General features: G+C 42.5%; 2 protein-coding genes across 5 annotated transcripts in view; one reads left to right on the plus strand and one right to left on the minus strand.

Moving 5' to 3' along the window:
• The window catches only part of LRBA (LPS responsive beige-like anchor protein), a 370,944-nt gene that overhangs the window by 194,286 nt on the left and 156,801 nt on the right, over nucleotides 1-19,857 (plus strand). For all 4 annotated transcript variants that reach the window (XM_081332066.1, XM_081332069.1, XM_081332068.1 and 1 more), the window contains 2 exons: nucleotides 5,687-5,833; nucleotides 8,310-8,446. In XM_081332066.1, coding sequence (XP_081188192.1) covers nucleotides 5,687-5,833; nucleotides 8,310-8,446 — 284 coding nt within the window. The remainder of the gene's footprint in view (nucleotides 1-5,686; nucleotides 5,834-8,309; nucleotides 8,447-19,857) is intronic.
• MAB21L2 (mab-21 like 2) lies at nucleotides 11,789-13,000 on the minus strand (the record flags this gene model as incomplete). The annotated part of the gene is made up of 1 exon (XM_081333259.1): nucleotides 11,789-13,000. The coding sequence occupies exon 1, from the start codon at nucleotides 12,866-12,868 to the stop codon at nucleotides 11,789-11,791; it is 1,080 nt and encodes a 359-aa protein (XP_081189385.1). The 5' UTR covers nucleotides 12,869-13,000.

The raw sequence follows: 19,857 nt of genomic DNA on the forward strand, positions 1-19,857 counted from the left end.
GAGCATCTGCAAGCTTTCAGTAATGATGATGGGACATATTTAATCTATATTTGGACATTTAGGATATTAAGCTTTGCCATGGCTTTTTATTGACACAAAAGACATGAAGTAGTCCCAGTAAGGTAAACCAGAATCTGTTTTTCCCACCAACAGAAAAGCAGAGCAATTTGAGAAAATGGGCTGGGTGATTCCTCCTCCTAAAACTTTTTTTTTCAACCAGATTTTAAATCGGCAGACTTTCAAGTGGGTCTCAATAGAGTCCCAGAGGAGTTCCAGTTGGAGAAGTGCATTTTTGTTTGAACAGAAGCTTCACTTATTGAAGGGTCCAGTTATTCAGAGATTTATAGGATGATGTCATCAGCATGAAGATAACATTCAATTCTATCTCATCCTTTCAAATGAGTAAGGATAACTATTTACAGCTTCTGGAAGCAATGTTATGCAGGATCCTGACAAACAAACCAAACTATGGTAACTATAGATAAAACAGAAATACTGTGGATAGGCACTATTTGGACTGAGTAAACAAGGTTTTAGTTAAGGCAGAACATTTTCTGCAAGAATGGGCATGTAGCTTTGAAGAGCATGATTCCAACTTGTCACTAAAGACGTATACCGTATGACTTCACTGGCATGCTCAGCTTCCAAAACTGGACTGAGATAAAATGTTTTGATTAATCCATGCCATCGTAGGTAAACAGTGGGATTACTGCTGATTGTTATGCTACTCTTGAAGACAATCCATAGCTGCAACTGATGTTCAGTTGTTAATCAGGGCAGCTAAATAGGATCATGGTAGTGATTGCTTGTGTACTACTGAGTTTATTTTAAGGGATTGGCATCAAGCCAAATACATTTTAGAAAATCTACTTTTTCAGTGCATCTTGACTCTTGAGTCATGAGATCAGCTGGGAGAAGGTCTGTCATAGGATTGCTCATAATAGGATGGCCCAGAGTGGAGGTTATAATGTATGTTGCAACTGTGAACATCTTTCCCAAGGAAAGTATGGTTGATACCGTATGCTTTTTGCAGATAACAACTGAGCCAGGCATTTGTAGACGCAAACTGCTTTTAAGTGAATAACTGAATTATATTTTATAGTCTTGTTTTGCAATAGTTGGTTTTACCTCATCTTTGAAATTCTTATTATATACCACTCTGGCCTTCTTTGAGCAGAATAACAACAGTAATCACATGAGTGATTGTGTAGGTAACATAATTTCATCTTATAAATGCACCCACAATAATATACTTACAAAATGAGGGGTTTTTGGAAGTTTAATAGGTAAGTAGGCTATATTTTAGACTTAATACCTATTGATTTTTGCCTTGAGTTGTTACTGCCACTTTACACAGTTACCCATGATCGTGGAAAAGCCAAAATGGTCGTATAGTTGGGTAAAGTACAAGAAGTAATGTTTTAGCCACATAAAAATTGTAAGCATAGGTAATATATAAATCCTTATTCAGGCATTTTTCAATAATGTTTTAAACCTCATTACTATAGGCAAGTGATTATCAAATCTTCTGTTGATATCTGTTAAGTGGCAAAAAATATTTTTTTAAAAGCAAGTGTAGACAAGTTTACTAGAATTATTCTTGGAAAGGGTGGCATCCATTTTGATTTCCTATCTTAACAAGTGTGAAAGGAGTTCAACTTTTAAGTAAGACTGTTAGTCTGAGACAAAGTTTTATAAGCCACAAAATAGTGTCAAGTTACAGATAGCATGTTAAAATTTACAAACATATTTGCTATCTGCCTTATTTTTATTTTTTGCTGTCATTTTATTTTTTAAAAAGATTCCTAGAAAGCAACTTGACCACTGAGAATTAAATATTACTGCATGTGTATTTTACTAACTTAAAATCCTCAAGGGAGAGTTAATTACAGGAAAACCTCTCTAAATATCAGCTGCATATTTTCCATGACAAGGGGTTTTCAACTCTCACTGAATAAGTCCAGAAGTAAGAGTGTTGTTTACTTATATACACAAATATATTTAAAAGGAAAAGGAAAAATAAATTCTTTTCCTGCTTTCATGGTTGCTACTGGTAAACATATTTGCAAATACATTTTAAAGAATCTGGATTCAGAAAAAAACATGGAATATATTAAAAAGAGGCTACATTTTAAATTGAACTTAGAATTTGAAAAGCTAAAACACAGAATCTAAATTGATTTATGTATTGTGTTAATAGTTTCATTTGAAATTTCTGTTCACATCCTTACAGACACAATTAAGCTTATATATGGCCACAAGGGATTGCCTTCCTCTGTAAATATTTGCAGATTAAAGGTTTTTAAAAATAATTCCTTGGAACCTTAAACTGTGTATGGCTGTGATCAAAACGCAATCAGCTTTGGGTAGAAGCTGGCTGGTCAGGATATGTTTGACATATGTTTCCAAAGAAGATGGAGGCCAGTATATGGCTTCTTCTACAACACAAGCTAAAATGATCTATACATTTTCAACTCTTTTCTATATTAGAAATCCAGATAAGTTTCATGTATTCTGCAGGTATATCACAGCAGGTAATATAGAAGTAGTGAATTGCTGCCTCCTATCTGTTTCCTGTTGTCAGCTTTAAATACAAAGAAAATGTATTTAAAGATGGAACAATAGCAATGCTGAGAACAAAATCAAGACTAATTTATCATTCATTTATTACAGTTACAGAAATTAAATCATTTTATACATTTTAAAGTAGAATTATTAGAACAGACAGCTTTGTCTTAATATTAGCCTTTACTTTTTTTGGGGGGAAAAACTGGTAATTCTTGAATTTTGTGATACTGGAGTAAAAAAGTTAGTCTTCCTGGACTTTTCCAGATGTATTTGATCCCCATCCTCATGATTCCCAGGCAGCATGGCTTTTATGAGAGTTATGGGAACTGACATCCAACCTATCTGAAGGTCAACAGGTCAGAGAAAGATGGTATAAAGGCATTTCAGCGCTGGCATATTTAGACTAAAGTCCCATTCAATTCATTTCAGTAGCCTCATTCCCTAAGCAGCTGTGTTTTAGCGCAACTTTAAGAATGAACCGGGTTGCAGCCTAACTTTTATCACATCTTTTCTCCTCGAGTCCGTGCAGCATTAAAAATAATGCAGATTTTCTCCTGACACTCATCACTTTCCCCTTTCCATCCTGCATCCTTTGAAAACGTGCGTGTCTATACTCATTATGTAACACACCGGTTTCTAAGCGATTTCTTGTGCTGGGAGTTGAGGTGTTAATACTAACTCTGCAAAAGGAAGGCGCTGCTGAACCCCACCGCTGTTTCCCTGCCTTCCTTTCCTCCAGGCACTGTGGCCGTACATCTCCCTCCCTGGGTCGGCGGCGCAAGGGAGGGAAGTCCCGCTGGGCGCCGTTTTGATAAAGCCGCGCTCGTACATCGATCGCAACCCTCCGCTTGGACGTAGAAAAGGCCGAGGGTACCGTTCCCGCTTACTTGCCCTGAATTCAGAGTGCTAAATTCCGAGGAAGCCGCTACGGCCGACTGGTCTCCGTTGGCCACCCGTGCCGGAGCGATCTGAGAGCTTGTGGCTCCGGAAAGCTTTTTGGCTGAGTTGCTACCGCCGCTTTCGAAACTCGCTTCTTGCAGCTGCAGCCAGGCGGGCTTTCTAACAATCTGCGCGGTCCCCCGTTAAGCCTCCAGATTCCTTCCGTGTAGATACGTTGTATTTTTTTATTTTTTATTTTTTAAAAAAGCAACCTTTAAAATATATATATATATATATATATATATATATATATATATATATATATATATATATATATATATATATATATATATATATATATATATATATATATATATATATATATATATATATATATATATATATATATATATATATATATATATATATATATATATATATATATATATATATATATATATATATATATATATATATATATATATATATATATATATATATATATATATATATATATATATATATATATATATATATATATCAGAGTTGCCCTGGGTGATCTCGGTTGGTGTGGTATTCTCAGAAACGGGCAGCGTGTCTTAAAATACCTTGGCACTGAGCGCGCTGCTCCCGAAGAAGAAGGAGAAGGAGAAGAAAGCGAACTGTCATTCTTTCTTGCGCTTGGGGACAGGCAGCCTCTGCTGCCTCCTCTAACGCGGACAAACGTCGCCAACGCGGCGCCAGGGTCAGCCTGATGTTTCTCCAATAAAGGTGCGTTTCCACGCAGGCTTCGTGGCTTGAAAGGAACCGAGGGACCCGGATCCCCAGCTGCTCAAGTTCTGCGACAAGTTTCAAGTTTCTTATCTGCCCGTTGCCGCCCTGGAAGGAGAAACACCGGCATCTTTCAGGGGGACTGGAAGAAAATCAGGCCCCCGAAACTTTGAAATAGTGCCGCCTTTGCTTTCCGTCCTCTCCCTGGCCCCAGGAACTTCTCAAATGAACCGCTTTCCCCTTAGAGCGAACGCGTCTCCACCGGCGAGGGCGCGCAGACGGCCGACCCCAACTTTCCTCCCGCGTCCTTTTTCTTACGGTCCTTTGGCTGATCGTTAGGCACGTCTGTATGGAACTGCTGCCTCTCGGCGCGGTCTAAAACAACGTCCCTGGGTGCCCAGTAAGCAATGAGTCCCAACACAGTACTAATGGGCTTTCGCGACCTCATCCTTTTATCGCTTGCTTCCGCGGAGGGAGGATCAGGCCCATGGAGTCCCTGGACCTGCATGCACCGTGGCTAAGACTTGGCTGGAGGAGGAACTGAACTGGAGTGAATTGGACAGAAGCCACTAATGCCATTTCTGCTGTCCCCACAAAAGGGAGGGGACGCAGCTGTGAAGCCAGGTCCCTTCAACCAGCATAGTCGCCTACAATAGTCCTCACAAGGAGAATGTTCCAGAAAAAGTGTACAGTTTCTGTATTATAAAAGGAAGTGTAATGCTTGTGAAGAACAGGGAGGTTCGAAACTGTTTTGTTAACAACCAATAAGCCTATCCACGTTCAGTTTAAGTCACAGCCTATTGCTCTACCTGACTGCCCCAAATCAGAATTTCTTCATGACTATATAGGCATTTGGCTGTCCCGTTGGTCTAAATTCACTGAAATCCATGAAGCTGAAGTTTTGCTGATGGTTCTGGCTCAACATGAATCTCCTCCACCGACTTCCCTCAGGCATGTTTGGCTGGTTTGTCTATCTGCTGATTTCCCTCTTGAGAATGGCCGTGGTGTGTAAAATCTCCTTCCTCTGTATGGTCTTTGGTGGGCTTCTCTACTAAGCTTGATGGGGTATATGGTCAGGTATATGTTACAGCTATCTTGTGTGGCCAAACACAGGCCAGCTACTTTCCTGCAACCTTAACTTTTCTTTTAAATCTGCTTACAGGTGTGTTTCAGTGAGTGAGTGGGAACCAGGGCTGGAAATGAAGCATCTTGTTTGTTCTGAATATTGTGTAACTTGGTTTAGAGCTAGTTCTGTGTTTCACTGAGTTATAGCCATCGCTCTCTAACTGTTCCTTCCCCAACTAGCAATACAGCATTAAAGCAGCCCACCAGGCTATTTGACCCTTTCCCAGGTAACTTCCTTTCTCCATCCTAAGTCTTCAGGATATATATAAGCAAGGCTATTTTTCCTCCTACCTCCTCACTGTAACTGTTGATAGCTGACAGCTATATTTCTCTTTCATTTCAGCTCCAGATGAAGATGTACTTATTAAAGGAAAGCAGTCTATCAAGAATCAGGCTTTAGGAAATCAGAATTCAGAAAGCGATATTCTCTTGGAAGTCGATGATGATAATTTGTCATCCGTGGAGGAGAAAGAACTTGAAAATTTAACTGGTAACTTCAGCTGTTTATATTTTAGAATCTCTGTACTGGTTTAGTTGCTCCTTGGTAACACCATTTCTGCAGTGGATGACATACAGTCATAACACACACACAGACACACACACACAGACACACACACACACACACACACACACAGACTAGAGGCTTCTTCCTAACGCAGTTATTTTCTGTCCATAAGAAATAACTTTCAAATTACTGCTTTAGATTCTGTTTAGTGAAGACTTTTGACACAACATTTCAGATATGCACATTTGCTTTTATGTACCTAATATTTTTGGGAGGGGGTAATATTTTTCTAGTCATTTTTTCTAGGTGATAAGTCCCAGTGTCCCAATATACCAGGCTTGACAATTAATCTGAAATCTTTGTTTAATACTCGTAAGTTATTTGGTCTCTTGGCTCCCTTTCTGCAGCATTCATGGCAGTCATGCTGTATTTTCCTTTTTATTCTTTAAATACGTGGAAAAAAAGGCTATACGTTACTGTAGCAGATTTGTGCAGTTTATAAAAAAAAAGGCAATGCAACTTTTTTTGCTTTGAGGTTTTAAGTATGTATCCAATTTTCTCTGGTCTTGAATTGAAAATTTAGATGCTACTCTTTTTTTCTTTTACTTCTATAAAATACATCCAGACATATATTGTGATCACTCCCCAAAAAAGAATGTTACTTGTTGGTTTAAATTCTGTTTCATTGAAAGCAGTGGACATGAGCTATTTGTTCATTATTGTTCATTAGGCAGCATCCCTCCATAGCGTTATGCATTTTATTCTACTGATTGAATCATCAGATTGGCCTTACAGTAAAGTATAACATGAAAATATATCTCATACCAAAATAATATTTGAGTGATTAAAAACAAACACAATTTATGTGGCTCTTATAGAAGCTACTATTCAACGTATTTTGCTGGAGCACTGGATCTGATCCATGTCTGTCTTCCCTTTCCACCCCATTCTACATTCATTGCTTCCGCTAATGCATTCATACTGTAATAGAGGCAAAAGGGAAGTTTAATTATATAATCTTGACAATGGCAATAGGATTAAGAAGTAATCCTTGCTAATAAAGTACTGCAGGTTGGAAATGAAGTTGAAATTGTCAGGGGTTTTCAACGGGATCTGAGGTGCCCTGGCTCTTGCAGCTGTCTCCTTGGCCTGTAATTGAATGTCTGAAAGTGATTGAAAAAATGTTATTTCTTCCCAGGATTACATGCTAATGTACAGAGGGCAAAGGGAGACAGCAAAAGAACACATAGCTGCTTATTTCATCCATTTGTGGGAATGAGCTTTGGGAAATCATGGCAGTCGTGCAGCTCTCGGATGCCCATCTGCAAACACAATGTATTTGTACACTGGGAATAGAGGGCAAAGCTGCTCCGATCAGAACAGAACATCTCTTCCATTGTCCTACTGGCACACATTGAGATTGATGCAAGATTAAAGACTATCACAGCCTCTAACAATTGACAGAAATGACAATTCATCTGGATTTTTTTTGGCAGTTATTCACCCATTGATTACCTAAGTGTGCACACCTCATTTATACCCACTTTATTAATGCAAAAGGTTATGCGTCACACATACATTTTACACTTTTTTAAAAACAAAGGCCAGCATGATGAAATATTCTCTTTGTTGCTCTCAGAATTCCCTGTTTATAAACCACTAAGATGACAAATATAATCCACTTTCCTCCTCTGGATCTTGCTTTATATAACACCCTGCATATTGTTAGAACTGCATCCAGGCTATTGTTTTGAGTAGTACACTGATCTGCTTCTGTGATAAGCCCTGTGGATATGTGATTATTCCAATAAAAATGCATTCAAATGGAAACCAGTGCTCCAGCTGTTTACTCCCACAGTCCCTGAGCTGTACTAGCCATGTATGGAAGAGCCTGAAACATATTTAACTGACAGCTGAAACACAGTATCCTTTTCAGTTTCTAGCACTGTATATTTAACTTTTGAATGTATATCTTGGCTGTGAATGTAAATAAAACCTAGCAGGGAATCACAGATTTTTAAAATCCTTCCTCTTTCCTTCCTTCCTTCCTTCCTTCCTTCCTTCCTTCCTTCCTTCCTTCCTTCCTTCCTTCCTACCTACCTACCTACCTACCTACCTACCTACCTAAGGCAATTGGTTCTGAAGCATTTCAAAGTTTTCAGGAGTGGAAAATGAGATGATCTAACAGCCACCTAGATGGGCATACATAATCACGTCTATTGCTTGCAGCTGTACTTGTTCAAATCTTTGGCAACCCAGCATTGCAACAAATGCATTGCATGTGTTCTTGGAGTGTATATAAAATGTCCTTTGTTAGAGGCAGCTTGTTTTGTAAAGGGTGGGCTGGATTGATACAACAAAAGAAGTAACATGCATGTGTATTTAGACAAATTTTGTGCTTGTTGTTCAGCTGATGGCAAACAAAGTGTTGGACTGTGTGTGTTTTTCTTTTCTTTTCTAGGTCCTGTTAGTCTATCCACACCAGCTCAGCTCGTGGCCCCTTGTGTAGTCGTGAAAGGCACTCTGTCCATCACCACCTCTGAAGTGTATTTTGAGGTAGATGAAGAAGAGCCCAGTTTTAAGAAAATTGATTCCAAGGTAAGAGATCACTGACTCTCCCTTTAAAAGACAAATAATAAGCAGTCTTTCTATCAAGCCTTTTCTGCCCATTGGCTATGTTTTTCAGTCCTTGATTTAGCTGAAGTAGAGCTCTCATATAGGTGAGTCTATTTAAGTATGAAATATATTACTTCTAAGAACCTCTTTTAATTACCTCAAGGCAGAACCCTCCAGGGAGAAGCCGGAAATACAATTGCTTGAAAACAAGGGAATGGGTAAAATATCTTAAAATTAGCAATACCGCCCCTTGATATCAGTGTTTTGACTTTGAAATTCCTTGTGCACGTTCTGAAACCATCATTCTTGTACATTTGTGCTGTATGGTTCTGCTTAAGCGTTTCTTAAAATACACTGTGATCTCCAAATACAAAAGTAAATTCCATTTCATTGCTTCACAAAAGCGCATCTCTGCTTATACATGTAAACTTTATTTCTTTAAAATATTCGTGTTTTTCATAATATTAGAAAGTATTACTGAACATGCAGTCTTTTAAAATGTGCTTTATTGTGGAAATAATGTTTGTTTTTTTATATAAGAGAGATTTGCAGTGCTTTCTTGAAGAAAATGGAACGGAAAACTGTATGATCTAATGTATGCAATTATGTCTATTTAGGCAACTGTTTCACTAACCCCTGCAATTTCATTGTTCTCTATGAATATTTTTACAATATGAATAGTATCATTTACGAATTTTTTAATGCCTAGTAGAAAGTAATTCTTAAACTTTTTTTTAAAAAATTATACTTTTATATAGCATTGCACTAGCTAGTTTAAAATTATAAACTTATCAGAAGCATGTAAACTTTTCAAGCTAAGAGTAGTGTGCATATAAGAGCTCCAGTTTAACTGCAGTTTATTTGCATGCTAATTTATTCTAAAAGTAAATATGCAGCCATCAATAAGGAGACAGAATGCTTAATTTACGTTTACCTCATTATAGTATTAAAAACTTCAGTATACATTATTTTAGAGTAAACTATATGTATTTCCTTGCTGCTTTGAAATAACCTCTCTCCTAGTAAGAGAGAAGTGAACTGGTATTAGGTTTACAATATTACTTTAAAAACAAATATGAGCCAGAAATCTTAATCTGATGGTAGTTATAGAATGTAGAAAAGCAGCCAAATGTATTAATTTATATGGAAATTGGGAAATATTTGGGCTAGTGGTGGTGATAGGATAAGCTCCAAGCTGTTGAGTTCTCTTTGTGGAAACTTTCTAAATCTTTTGTTGTTTGGGTTATGAAGTCATGCAGTAAAACAGTGTTGTTTCCTTACAACCCTGGCATTGTCCCATGTCCTTTCTTTTTCTTTCCTCCCTCCCTTTTCCATATGCTGTGGATAACTAAAACTTGAGTAGCCACACCCCTTCTTTCAGTACCAATCCTGCACTTGCTTCAAGCTTGTTTAATTAATTGGGTTTCCCAGTTTGGTCAATTTAATTTTTCTGTGTATTTTTCTAAAATCTGGGAAGAAAAAGCCTTGTGACTGGATTTTTGAAGTAAAGCAGCTGGGAATATTGTTGTTGCTGATAACATCAAAGTTTATATTCTTACTGAAAGCCTGTTCCTAATAAGATTCTTGAATTCTAGAGCATAGTCTTTATTCTGGGTCTAGTGGAGTATGTATGAAGGCTCAGTTCATTATAAGCCTTTAGCAGATTCGGACCATTTTTAGCCTAAAGATGTACTTTTGAGTTTCTTTTGCCTCCAAGCTGATACTATACAAATAAGCACATTCACATTCAAGCAGGAAATATATGTAATATTTTAGAGCTTTATCATTGCACCAAAACTAATGCAATACTTTTCCATTTTCAATTTAGACTTTTTTGGGCATACTGTTTATATGCAAAGACTAATCAACCCTTCCAAAGTAGTTAAAAAAACCACCCACAAACTTTCTGTGACAATTTGTTTAAATAAAAAATGAAAGTAATTTTTTTGGGGGGGGGGCAACAAAACTTTCATCTTTGTAAGGCTGTAATTCTCTTCATACTTATTTGGGAGCAAGCCACTTTGAAGTTAGTGATAAATTTGCATAGGTTCAGGATAAACTTAGAAAAATTCCAGCAGTAAAGGATCTCTATAGATTAGATAGATATGAACATTAAAATTTGCTTGTACAAAACCTATAACTCTCACTTTTGACTCCTTCAGAAGAGAGAAATCATATTTAAAACACATGAAAAATTCTTTCTGAATGAAGATTATTTTAATATGGAAATCAGTGTCAGTTGTCCTGGGGAATGATCCTAAAAAATGGTCCCCATCTTGTTTCATATGTATATATATAAATTCAGCAAAACTATGTAGAAAAGAAAATTTCCTAGATTTCCATATTTAGGGATAATTCATGTAATATTGAAATTCATGTAATATTGAATACTATGTATATGCAAGAAAAGGCAGAAGGGTAGACAAGTGAAGAGATAAAGGGCTTATATTCTACAAAGAAAGGGAAGTTATATCAACTTGTAATACAATTAAAAAATTAATGGCTGCCTAGGAGAAAAAAATAGCCACATAAGTGTCCAGAGTTGTTTTACAACAGAAACACTTCCCTATTTGGATAATTTGTTTGGTATCAGTTAGAAACATTCAAAATATGTTATAATTTGTAAGTGGAAAATCTATCTTAATTGCCCTTCTGCTTTTCCTTTTAATTTTCTGCTTAAAAAGTAAAATTCTTTGGTACAATCACCTCTTAATTGCCGATATTTGGAATAAAGAGACACGAAGGCAATGGAAAGTTAAAATTGATTTTTTTTTATTTTTTATGAGTTTTTTAAACTGCTTTCAACAAGTCAGATTTAAGCAAATGGTGTAGGAAGGCAAAGAAGTGCATATAGTCTTGTCATTGGCACTGGAATACATTTCACACCAGTAAACTTTTATAGTGATGACTCTTCCCCCCCCCTTTTCCCCCCCTCTTTGTTTTTGGGGCTTCTGATCTTTTTCTTTTTCCTTTTAACTTATTTTGTTTTCTTTCCTTACTCTTTTAAAGAAAGAAAATCGTACATCTAGTTAAATAATGTTGTTTTTCACTTGGTGACAACATTCAGGCGAACGAACGAGAGAGAGAAAAGAGCCGACGAAGAGAAAGGAGGTGGGGGTGGGTGGGTGGCTCACACACACGGAGGATTCAGGGCGAGGAGGGGAAGAAATGTACCTCGGGTTTTGCTCGGCTGTCGCCAAGTCCTTTCGCTGCCGGGCCAGTCTTGTCTTTTTAAGGTCAGTTTAGGAAAAGGGGAGCGAGCGGAGGAGGAGTCCTTGCGCTTCAGTCCCCCTGCCAGAGTTTGCAAAGGAGCCGCCGGTCGCCCTATAGCTTGTCCAGGCTCTTGGGGTTGGTGAGGATCTCCCGGGCCAGGCGCCAGGTCTGCTTGGCGGCGCTCTCCAGGGCCGAGTGGGGCTTGCCCTGAAAGAGGTCGAGGTTGGGCAGGAAGTAGTGCGGGCAGCGGCGGCACTGCAGGCAGGAGATGAGCTGCAGGAGGATGCCGTTGAGGCGGTCGCCCAGGCAGGCCTCGTCCCAGTCGGTCTCCCGCGGGTGCTTCTCGCACTCGTAGAGCAGCAGCGTCTTCATGTGGTAGTTGTTGAGCGGTTGGCCGGGCAGCTCCAGGTGCCGGTCGCGCAGCGTCTTGAGCACCGAGAGGCACTTGTTGCGGCAGCCGCCCAGCAGCAGGCGGTTCTCGGCTTCGCCGAACTGCAGCACCCAGGCGTCGCTCTCGGCCGAGCTCTGCTTGCCGGTCAGCGAGTAGCACTCTTTGGAGAGGAGGTTGAAGCCTTCGGCCTTGACCTCGGCCACGCGGTTGGGTCCCGGCCAGGGGATGTGGGGCAGCGGCCACTGGGCCGCGCTGCGGGGCCAGATGCCGGTGCACTTGAAGGCGGGCGTGATCTGCACCACGTAGCGCTCGCGGATGCGGAGCTTGACCTCGCTGGTGTCGGCGATCATCTTGACCACGTCGCGGTAGCTGCACTTGTCCACGGCCTGGGCCACCAGCGTCTGGAAACGCGAGCGGATCTTGCGCGCCGACAGGTAGCCCGAGGCGGTGATGAACTCCACCCACAGCGACATGCTGCGCTTGCGGCCGTCGCTCAGCTTGAGGACGGCGCAGCCCGGCAGCGAGCCGTCGTCCACGAAGTTGAAGACGCCCATCTGGTTGAGGTAGAGCACCACCTCGAACTCGGTGGGCGAGATGACCTCCAGGCCCTCGTAGCGCGCGTCGATCTCGCTCAGCGAGCTGATGAATCGCGGCTCCTGCACCTCCACCTCTTTCAGCACGTCGGACACGACCTTGCAGACCTCGCGGATGGTTTTGGCGATGGCCGCCTTGCGGGCCTGGCACCGCTCCGTGTAGTATTTATTCAGCTGGTAGACAAGCTTGGCTTGCGCGGCGATCATGTTGGGGCACACGTCCGGGCTGTACACCGGGCTCTCGCAGTACGTTGACGGATCCAACGCCGCAGCCGCCGTCTCCGTGCGCGCGGGCAGAAGCCAAGCCCGCTTCGCCCGGTCGCTGCCACCGCCGAGGAGGGTTGGGGAAGGAAAGACCGTCGGAACCCGCGCCGCCGCCGCCCCCGAGCGGAACGGGCAGCCGGCAACCTCCTTCCTCCGGCGCCGAAGTTGGCGCTTCCTTTACATCGGAGCTGCGCCCAGTTTTTGGCCTGCTCGGCTTCGAAAGGGCATCAGTTCTTCACTGAAAAAACTCTTTCCTTCTTCCCCGCCTGGGGGGGATTTGATTTTCCGCAGCTAAAGTGAGCGGTCAGCGGCCAAATCACAGATCGACGGCGCGGACCAGAGGAGAAGGCTTAGGCGTCCGTTCTCTTTCCTCTCCTCTCCTCTCTTCTACTTCAGGCCGTGGCGGCGCCGCTTTGCTCTGTAGCGTTGCTTTTCTTCCGGAGGCCTCGGCTGAAGAACTCCCCAAAGGCAAACTTTCCGCCGCTGATTCCCGGCCTGCTGCTTGTCAAAGTTCTTGAAGTTTTAAGTCCAGCCTTAGGCCGCCTTCGGGTTTTCCCCTTTGTTAAAAAAAAATGGGTTACAGGTAAACCTTCCGCTTTGTCCCGAATATATTGTTGTCTTGAGCAGCAGGAAGGACTACGCGTGTGGATGCACTTTTCCGCTTTTCAGGATTTCTCTCTCTTCTCTCCCCCCCCCTTCCCGCCGCTTTCCGTTTCCTTCCCCCTCCCACTTTTGGAACTGGATGCAGCCGCTCTTATTACTTTCCTGCGCCTCGCGTCCTCTCCCGACGCGGACGTCTGGAGGTCTCTGCCTTTGCGGAGAGGGTCGTTTAGTTTATGAATGGTCCCACGGCCCTGCTGAAGGGAGGCGTGGCTCGAGAATCCTACAATCGCCGCCAGAGCTGTCAGAGGGCCAGCCAATCGCTGGGCCGAGCCGCCTACATGGCTGCTGCGGGGCCCGCCACGATTACAGATGCTGAGGAAGGAGGAGGCAGGGAAAGAGAGAAAGACTCTGGGAAGATGCTTAGGGCACACGCGTGGATTTTATGCACGTCTGTGGGAACGACCACGCACTTTACCTCGCCATACCCTATTTCCCAATTAGTTAAAAGGCCGGGAGAGAAGGCACCTCGGTCCTTCTCTCAGTGGGAGAAGGAGAAGGAGAAATTAGGAAAAGTTGCTATTGAAGAGGTTGCTGTGAGTAGTAATGCAAGATTTCTACTTGCCCTCCTGGGAGGTTCAAGATGCAACTCGGGGGGTTTGCGGCTCCCGTTTAGAATGAAAGGTTTCTATCCTACAACGGATAGCGAGACAGATTAATAAAGTACTGAACATGGCAGGGAAAGAAAAAAAAATATGAAGGAAGAGGTATATTATGAAAAGAAGGAAAAGAGTAGGTTTCACGCATATGAACACACATAGACTTACACATTAGTACTTTTACAGCAGGATCGTTGCGATTCTTCTCTAAATCTATTGCTGCCCAACAACTCCAGAATTTGTGAAAATGAACCAATTATAGAAACCAATTAGGACACTTGATTATCCAACCTGAAAAAGTGTTTGCCTTAAAATTAACAATACCGTGCAGTACACCTAATGTACAGTTGCAAAGTGAACCATCAGTAGGTATGGTTTAATATCAGAGGTTTCGAATTTGGAGATTGGCACATATTTGTAGTTACAAATGGAATTCCTGCTGGACTCCAGCCAGCGATCTCAGAAGCAATTGTTTTAACAATTATCACATTTCAGTATCTCGAGATTTATTAGTTTTTTTCCTCTCAAAGGGCCAAGACAAATATTTATTCTTAAGCGCCAATGTAAGCGGGTCAGCCGAGGCTTCCACGCAAAAAGGTTTGTGCTTAATCTTAAATAAATTGTAAACTATTTTACAGAAAGGGAGAGCTAAGTGAAAGTACTGGCTCTTTTCTGAGAAAAAAGTTCATTCGCCACTAATCCCCCCCCCCCCGCATTCCAGTACATACTAACAGAATTCTTTAATATTTTGGGGAAATCTTCAGTGTCAAATAGCCTATGCGTGAGCAAGATATATCTTATTTTCTAGTTGGGCGCTAAATAGGTGACATACGGGATGTGTGTGTGCACAATTGTATTTCAATTAAAAACAACGAGATTTTCGGATCTCAGCAAACAGCAACAACAATAATTTTCAGCCACGTTGCTGGAACCCTTTGTTCTCTCCGAGGTGCTTGGAAATAAGCAATCCCGCATTTCTGGGATTTTGGGATTGCTATAACTTGAAGGACAACTGAGGCCAAGTCTTGCCTCTCCCGTTATCTTCTCCGTTCATCCATCCCATCGGGTGTTAGAACTGAGTAGGACCCAGCGGCCGGTGGGCACCGGGGGGAGGCGAACAGTGTTCTCCAAGGCACCAGGTCCATTGGCAAGGGGGCGCACCGGTTGCTCCCAACGATCCCTTCCCCCCACCTCTTCGTTCAGTCCGCTGCTCTGGTTCCCGTCCCTCAGGGGGGCCGTGAAGAGCGGGCTGACGGAGAATCGCGTAGCCGGAACAGAAAACCGGGTTTGCGAGAGGCCATAACCTCCTGCATCCTGCTAGAAACCATCGGTGGCTGTTGTACGGCAGCATCTATAGACTCGCCCAGTCCAGCTGCAGTGGTCTCATCTGTCAAGTTCTCGGCCCTAGTGGTTTTTGTAAAGCAGGAATTGCTTCCAGCGGAGTCTTTTCCCTCTATTTTTTTTTTTACAATAAGTTTCTCCTCCCTCTCCCCTCCCTCAAAAATAGAGGGACCCGGGTGGCGAGGTACAGTTGAAGATCTTATCTGGCCAGGAGTAGAAATCCCGGAACTGGGACGGGCTCGGGCACAAGGCGGGAGGCTAACGGCTTCATCGACGACACCTCCCGTCTCGTGGCGCAGGCTAGATTGCCTCTCTTGGAATCCGCGCCTTTCCGGAGAGGCCAAGGAAACAACCCCGGCCAAGAGCCCCGCGCCCTCGCCTCCACACCCGAGAGTGCTCCAGCCCATCCGCAGCCGCGTCTCCGCTGGTCGCGCCTGCCACTTAGAGGTCCCCCATCTCGGTTTCCCAGCGGCTGTGTCCCAGAGCCGAGTTACGCTCGAGGGGCCGGTCTTCCCGACCCTCCCCATCCCCATCCCCGGGGCTCCTGCCAGGGAGAAGGCGCGGGTTGGCAGCTTTAAGCTCGGCGCCAGCCTCCTTTCTATTCGCAGGCCTGGAGTGGATGGATCCCCGCCGCCGTTCTCTCGGTTTGAGGCTTCCCCATCTCTCTCTCTCTCTCCCCGCCGCCCCGTCTGAGGTCGATGCTCTGGTAAATAATAAATCAGTTGGAAAACAAAAGCCGCTCGGATTTATGGTCCGAAGCGCTAATTAGAAACATCATTGGAGCAATAAACTTAAACACTTTCGAGCAAATAATGCCTGCGGAAAAGAGAGGGAGCCAGCCAGGAAGCTGGTCCTCCTCGCCTACGGCGGCCGGGCGCCCCGGTGGCTTTTAAAAACCCGGGGCCTCGCCGGGAACGGAATTTTTAAGGGGAGGGCTGGGAGAGGGGAAGATGGAGGATTTTCACCCGGAGGTTGCGGGGGATCTGTCGAAGAAGCGGAAGACCCGAAGGAAGGCTGCCGAAGAAGAGCCGTCCCGTTCGGCCCAGCCGCCTGGGAATCGGCGCGTCCGTCCGCAGCTCCTTCTTGGGATCTTAAGCCGCTAGTCCGCCTAGAGGAGCCGAACGAAGCTCCTGCCGGCGTGTGGGCGAAGGAGGAGGAGGAGGAGGAGGAGGAGGCGGCGGGCCAGTGCCGGGTGCGGCGCAGAGTCTCTGGCCGGGGAGGCTCTCCAAGGTTAAAAGCCACTTGAAGGCTTCGGCCGATTGATCTGCCTTCCCTCCCGTTACAATCCGTCTCATCGGACTTAAGAGTTAATGAGGCGGGGGTGGGGTGGGGTGGGGTGGGCGCGATCCCGGAGGCCTGACGGATTCATTAGGGAGGCTGCGGGCCGTTTTCTTGGACGGCGAAAAGCGCGGGTTGGGTTGGTCTAACTCAGCGTTTTCCAACCTTAGGAACTTGAAGATGCGTGGACTTCAACTCCCAGAATTCCCCAGCCAGCATAGCTGGCTGGGGAATTCTGGGAGTTGAAGTCCACGCATCTTCAAGTTCCTAAGGTTGGAAAACGCTGGTCTAACTCTCTCTCCAGCCGGGCAGGAATGAATGCCTTCGCCCCCTTTTCCTTGCCTCTCCTCGGTTTTTCCAGCGACCCTCCCCCGCCCCCTTCAAGGCCGGCTGAGGAGGGGGTAGATTTCGTCCTTGGCGTTGAACTGGCCGGAAGAAACCGCTGGAGAGCCTCGAGGGCGGGAGGAGAGAGAGAGAGAGAGAGAGAGAGAAGGGCCGAGGAGTCGGGAGGGGCGGCTTTCTCTGCTGCGCGGAGAAGCTTCGTGCACGTGGCTTATTATCGTAAAGCAAATGGGGAGGTGGGTCCTTTTGGTTGCCCCTACAGGAGTGGGGAATAGCAGAAGGACGCGCCTTGCCCACTGTCCAGCTCCAATTGGGCTTTGGATTTGAACGTGCTTTCTTCTCCGTGTGCATGCGCCAAGCCAGAGCTCCCATTTCTGAAGGCTGCTTCTAAGCAACTTTGCCTTCAAGGAAAAGGAAGGGAACCCGCTTTGGACCATGGACAATTCATGTTCTCCCTTTGAAGAGATGGCTGAATATTCTCTTCAGTCAGGAATTCATGTGATGTACTTTTGGGGTGACTGAGCTGGGCAGGTATAAATTAATCAGCGCACTCTAACCAAGAAGCATCTTTTGGCTTAGCGAAAATTCAAATGAAACAGAACATTTCAGCTTCCAGACAGTTAGCTTCATTGTTACTCCCTCTTTAAATTTTCCAGGAGATCTTTTTTAACCTTCTTGCTTAAACATTCTCCGTGCTTCCATTTGTAGAAGATCAGTCTGGGAAACGAAGGGATGGTTTTTGCCTGTCATTTTCATACATTCCTACTCTGTTGATGGAGCTTGAATGGCTGCAGAGAGAGTATAAATTGGAAAAGATGTGATTCCGGAGTGTGCCTTGTGTTTCCCAATGGTCAGACTAAATGAATGGGTCAAGTACACAGGTCCAGAGGAATTGCAGCTATTAACCCTGTTTCCATTTTGGATGGATCTTGGTTTTGCCTTGTGCTCCTGAACTGAAAGCTCTGCTTATTAATGGCTTGTGTGTGTGTATTTGCTTTATATTTGCAAAGAGACCCTTTTTATTTAATTATGAATGAGAGCTAAAAAAAAAAAGGCAAGCAATACAAACACACAGAAAAGTTGAAATGTGGATGGCCCAGTAATTAACATGGCTGCCCAGTGATTTAGGATGCTATATTTATGGGAAGGTTTCTCTTCCTTAAATTCCCTGCAGGATTGTTTTGTTTTGTTCTAGTGATATATTGCCTTTCTCTGATATCAGCCTTAAGGTCTTTGAGGTAAAACTTTTAAGATGTTTGTGACTAACACCATCTTTATTTATATAATTCACGTAATTGTTCTTACAATATTATGTTAATGACTGTGAACTGAAACACTATACTAGGAAGTGAGTCCTATGGAAATTAATCTGTCTAACTTCCATAGAAGGGCAATTTTCATTTGACTATGAATTACGTGATATACAAGTTCATATTTAACTTTAATGAAGGTAGAGATCCAAATATTTTAGTTGCATATGTTTCCGTATACTTGGAATAGAATTCTTTCTTTTTAAACAGTTGTAAGTTACCATAGTTCACAATTTGAGCAAGTTACTTCAGTTATTTAAAGTCTACCAGAATTAATTTTCAATAAATTTGCAATATTTCCAGAATAGACTAGTTTTTTATTCTAGTTTATTCATGTATGCTGCATAAGTATAGAGATAATGGGATTACAGTGTATTTCTATACATGTTGAATATTATTAAGGGGATCTCAGTTTACAGCCGTACCCAAAATTGTGCTGGCTCTAATCAGTTAATTTGAAATGAATGTGGTATTTAATATTATCTCCATATTAGTATATAATTATTGTTTGTTATATTATCTTTTAAGCCATGGATTGCCTGTTAGTATAATTTATGCATGATTGTGGACTTTGCGGATTTTTTAGGTTTTCTGATAACTTCAGCAGTATTTATTTCACTTTGTACAAACAGTATTTGTGATATGTGAAGAAAACTTAGACGTATATATTTAAATAAAAGGGGCATATATTTAGTATGCTTCTCATTGCTTCATTGCTGTATTTTCTAGGAATATACTCTGTGATGAATCTTATTCCACAAATCATTCTGACTGTTTGGATTGTTCTATTCTCTAATAGACAAACAAAGCTGTAGAAAGTTGCATTTACGGCAAACGTTTGATTAAATCAAACTTTGAGATTGCTAGTTGAAATGAAATATTTCTGAACTAATATAAATTTTTATTATATTTAAACAAAAAACTCTGTTAGCCTTAATATTCAGTAAAGTAAAATTCTCAAAGAAATACTCTTAATATTTTGAAAAGAAATAATTGAGTTAGTCAACAAAGATTTGGGTGTGATAATGTATTTGAAACAAGCTACATTTTTGCATGTGGCCAGTGCCATGGGAACCCCTAATCTCTTTGGCGATATTAAACAACATAGATCAGTAATGCCAACAGACAATATTAATTTTGTATGTTGCTTCTCTTGAATAAGGTAATTTGATCTTTTAATTTGGTGTGGCCAGGTGAATAGCATATATTAGAAACTGCAAGTTATTTAAAATGTTATAAAAACTTATGTATCTTTAAAAAATGTTATTGCAATAATGAGATGAAAGAAAAATACCTGTTCACCCAAATAAAATACAGAAGCTGTACGTGCAGTTTAATTTTGGAGAATAAAGGACTGGTGGAAACTTTTCTGTCTTCAGTATCTGAAACCAGGATGTAAAAC

This window comes from Vipera berus (assembly GCF_964194415.1).
Source record: "Vipera berus genome assembly, chromosome: 7".
Classification (NCBI taxonomy): domain Eukaryota; kingdom Metazoa; phylum Chordata; class Lepidosauria; order Squamata; family Viperidae; genus Vipera; species Vipera berus.